Source organism: Eurypyga helias, unplaced genomic scaffold, assembly GCF_000690775.1.
Source record: "Eurypyga helias isolate BGI_N326 unplaced genomic scaffold, ASM69077v1 scaffold37762, whole genome shotgun sequence".
In the NCBI taxonomy this organism is placed as follows: domain Eukaryota; kingdom Metazoa; phylum Chordata; class Aves; order Eurypygiformes; family Eurypygidae; genus Eurypyga; species Eurypyga helias.
In genome coordinates this window covers 25377-29898 of record NW_010237213.1, presented here as the reverse complement: position 1 = coordinate 29898, position 4522 = coordinate 25377, and the positions used below count along the sequence as shown (strand labels likewise).

Genomic DNA, 4522 nt, shown 5'->3' with positions numbered 1-4522 from the left:
CTGACTGAGGGTGCACTTGATCCCCAATAATGAGCCTTGTGGAATGCCACTTGTGACCGGCTGCCAGCTGGATGTAAGGCTCTTTCCCACAAAGGTTCCCCCCAGCCCCCAGTTCAGGCTGTGCATACTCCTGTCCCTGCTCCTTGTTCCCACTGCTTGGAAGAGCTCAGAGCTGTACTCATGCCCTGGAGCGCTCTACCTGGTTGAGGGACTGAAGTTGGAGTTACGTAGCATTTAATTTGTGGGATTTTGTCTGCCTCATCAAAGAAAAGGAAACCTGGCCTCCTTCTGCCATCCCTCGTGCACGTGAGTTGCAAATTCAGGGAGAGGCGTGGATGAAGATGAATCCCAGGAGTGAAACAGTCTGAGAGACTCTTAAACAAATGGGAACTGAGCAGCTTTGCTCTTCCCCTGAGGATTTGGCTGTTAAATAAACTCACTGATGAGTCTGGCTGCACGTGTGTGTTGGTGCAGAAGCGTGTTAGTCGTGGGCTGGGTGTTGCTGGGTGTAAGCCATCAGGGCGGTGTGCGTTGGGTGGTGCATTCCTTGATATAGCAAGGCATGAGCGGTCTTGGCTCCCCCTGTCCACCTTCCAGAGTCTGCATGGGTGGCTGTGGTCAGAGGCAAGCTAACGTGACCTTTCCCTCTTCTCCTTTCCGTTTCCAGGGTTCCACCTCAGCGGGACGGTAACGGAGCCAGCGACTGCGACAGAACCAGAGATGACCTACAAGGTGGCCATCAGCTTCGACCGCTGCAAAATCACCTCAGTGACATGCGGCTGCGGGAACAAGGACATTTTTTACTGTGCCCACGTCGTGGCGCTTTCACTGTACAGGATCCGCAAGCCGGACCAGGTCAAACTCCGTCTTCCCATCTCAGAGACCCTTTTCCAGATGAACAGGGACCAGCTCCAGAAGTTTGTTCAGTATTTGATCACGGCACACCACACCGAGGTGCTGCCCACTGCCCAGAAGTTGGCTGATGAGATCCTGTCATCCAACTCAGAGATCAACCAAGTGCATGGTAATTCCTTCCTCCTCCCTGGGTGGCTCGGCACGGATTCCTTCTCTGTTTGGGGATGGGCTGGTGGCTTCGCACTGACGGCGGTGACCTTTGTTTGGCTGTGTTTGTTGCTGCACAGAGAGAGGTGGTAGTGTCAAACTGATGTTAGTGCATAGGTGTTGGGATCATACCGATGTTGGCCACGCATCCTCGTTCTGCCCTCTGTTCTTCTTTATGTGTTTATCTGTCAAACGCTGGCTTCACCAGGCAGGAAAAGGCAGAGCAGACAGGGTGGTGGTGCACAAGGCACAGCTCGGAGTAGGATGGAAAAGCCAAGGGTGGAGGAAGGGAGCACGTTTAGTCCCCACGCAGAAGGACGTGGTGCTGGGACCCTGAGGAGCAGTGGGGATATGGGTCCTCCAGTGTGCCGGGACACGGTGTCAATCCAGCCCTGCAAGTCAGATGGGGCTGAGCTGGTGGGAGATAAAGCTTTAATCTCCATGGGCATTAATTTGCACATAATAAATGAGCACTGGTATCCTGACCTACTGCACAAAGGCAGCGGAGATGTGTCCCGGGGTTTCGTGTTGGGAAGATGCTTTTGGCTTGCTCTCCTAGAAAGCCCTGGCACCCATCCCAGACATGCTGCAATTGCCCACTGGCCCAGGAGGTGGCCCAGGCTCCCTGGGGCGTTGCCCTGAGGCTGCCTTCATCAGACCAAGCCGGGTGCTTCCGCTGTGTCTTTCCAGGGAGCCCAGGAGCTGAGGTTGCCCAGGGTCTGCAACAATGAGCCGCTCCCCGCCATGCCTGTCCCTCCAGCTGTAGAGCGGAGATAATAAACACTTATCTGCCACGCAAGGGCGTTGTGGGGATTAACACATGCCTGTTAAGTGCTCCAAAGATGAAAAGCCCCATATGCAGCCTAAAATAGGATCTGAACTGGTTGAATCCACACGTAGAGGTGAGGCCAGGGGTCCACCTCTGCTGCAGAGGTGATGGCAGCTATGATCTTAGATACTTTCCCCTCCCCTCCCTCTGTCTGGTTGTTCCTGCTCCTACCTTGGGAGATGCTTTTGTCTCCTCCGCTGGGCCACATATGCTGCCTGTGTGGTTATGCTCTAAATTACTGGCTTTGGGGGGCGTTTCCTCCTTTTTTGGCATTAAAAAAGAATGAGGAACTGTGGTACTGCAAGAATCTGGTGAGGTCTGCTCTCTCTGAGCTGATCCACTGAAGCTGAGGTTGGGCAAGATCCCTTCTTGGCCATTGTTTGAGGCTGCTTTCTCCTAAGCAGATTGAAGAAAAGCTTTTAAGGCCCTGAATATTTATTGCGCTAGGGTCAGCAAAAGGCTGGTGATTGAGAGTCTTACGAAGATACAGATGTTGGCTCCGGTTCAATAGCTGCCTTTTGTTTTTACAAGGGGTTTTTAAAAAAAAAAGCAAAAATTCGCTGTCCCTTCAGACTTGTGCAAATTCACACACTCCAGCATGTGATTTTGAACGGACGGGGATGTGTTGACTTACTCAGCAGAAAGTGGCACCTATCTGACACCTCTGTGGCTTCATAGCCAGGGTCACAAGCAAATGAACTCTGCTGCAAGCCGAACACCCTTATCTCATCCTGGGAGAGGATGCAGATCAGCCTTAGGATGTTGAGGTGATCTTAAGGTGATCCAAAACTCATAGATGTCTCACCCTGTCAAAGGAAGGCTCAAAAAAAATCAACATTCAAGATCAGGGCTTTGGCTCTTGATCCTGGACAGTGCTGCAAGCCTGTCCTGCCAAGGAAGAGCACAACTGCAGTGCAGCTACATTGCAGAGCTTCTTGAGCCAGGAGCCCGGGGCGAGGAAGGGCTGCAGGTGTGTGGGACTCTGTATGTGACAGCAATCCGGTAGATCCTTGGGAGCTCCAGTTGAAGGGGATCCAAAGTTTTCCCCCATCTTGCCCTTCCCAGCTGCTATTCATGCATTCACAGAGGGTCCCTGATCCTGGGATTTGAAATTCCTCAAGGTATGCTTTACACAGAGATTTACCTGTGCCTATCTTGGCCGTGTCTAGTTCAGATGCTGGGGTTGCACCCTGCGGCTAAGGCCAGGCTGGCTTTTGGCAGGCCAGTCTCTACAGCCTAAATGACAACCCATTGTGTGCACTGCATGCCCGGTTATTGCACCTTGAAGCAAGAACAACCTCTCCAGAAATCCTTTTTTTTTCCCCCCCATTTTTTCCAAGGAGAGGTCTGTTGAGGTTCAGAGCAGCACTGGGTCTGCACTACCTGCCTCTGCTCACCCAAAGGGCTGCTCCTGCTGTGTCAGTGGTGAGCATGGGGGATGGAGGAACTGATCCTGCACCTCCGGAGCACTCTGGGCTGGCTGGGAAACGCCCCTTGTGCAAGGGGATTGTCCAGCTTTGTAAAATAAGGCTTTCAGGGCTGCTCCTTCTCCCCCTGCAGAGCTTGAACAGGCAAAGAGAATTACAGGCCATTGTCTGGCGTGCACGTCTGGGGCGATAGAGCTTTGTTCCTTGCAGGAGTCTGTAGCCGCAGGCTGCGTACCACATGCCGATCTTCCCGGCTGCCTTCCTAGAAGGAAATGCAAACTATCCAGTAATGATGGAGTCTCGGAGCGCAGCCAAGGCGCTTCTGTGTTCCCGAAGGATTCAATCCGAGCAAAGAGCCTAGGTGTGCCTGGCACTCTGCTCCCCACTTGACCTCTGCCTGCTCGAGTGGGTCACGTTTCTGCTCCCGTAGCTGGCCGCAAAGGGCAGCGGGCTCATGGCGAGAGTGTCTCGCGTGTCTGACACCTCCGCGCTGGGCGTCCGAAGGGGCAGCTGGAGGGAGGAGCCTGGGGTGGGTTTTAGTGCTGCTGCGTCCTGCTTGGGGAGGGACGGAGTCAGTGGCGTGACTGTCCGGCACGGAGCAAAGCTGCAAGGTTGTGGTTGTGCCAGCAAATGTGACTCGTGGCTGCTTGGCCTTTCCTGGTGGAGTGGCTGCTGGGATAAGCCGGGACCTGCAGCTGGAGAGCTCAGATCCAACAGCCAGGCCTCTGACAGAGTATCTGGTGGTGGCCACCTTGGCACCCTGCTCCCTCCACTCTTCCCAGAGCGTCAGCCCAGGGCTCGGGTTGGTTTGCCGTGGGGCCAGCCTGGCTCAGGAGGAAATGCAAGCTCAGAAAGTGGCTCGGGGCCACCAGCCATGGTAGGACATGATGGGGGTAGGTGCAGCTTTGCCACTGGGGGGATCTATGCCCTACCACCGCAAAACATGGAAGAATATGTCCTGTGGAGGTGCGAATGAGGAACAGAGAGCAATTGCTTTGGTGCTGTATGGTATTGCAGAGAGGGCAAGGCTGTGAAAAAGAGTTGAAATGGGAATTGTAGGCAGAGAGATTTGGGGGGCAAAAGCAAGCAATGATGAGGAGGGGTGACTCAGAAGCACAGCACTGGGTTTCTTTTGCAGTGTGGATCAGCAGCGAGTGCTCAGGGTCCAAGCCAGCTAGTGGATTTGGGAAGCAGCATTCATCTC

The 4522-nt window shown here is 54.0% G+C and overlaps 1 protein-coding gene across 1 annotated transcript in view; it reads left to right on the top strand.

The window, feature by feature from the left end:
- Window positions 1–667: 667 nt before the first annotated feature.
- Window positions 668–4522, top strand: part of LOC104506438 (zinc finger SWIM domain-containing protein 5-like) — a gene marked incomplete at its 5' end in the record, with an annotated part of 28846 nt that continues 24991 nt past the window's right edge. The window contains 1 exon segment of the mRNA XM_010147380.1: window positions 668–1024. Coding sequence (XP_010145682.1) covers window positions 668–1024 — 357 coding nt within the window.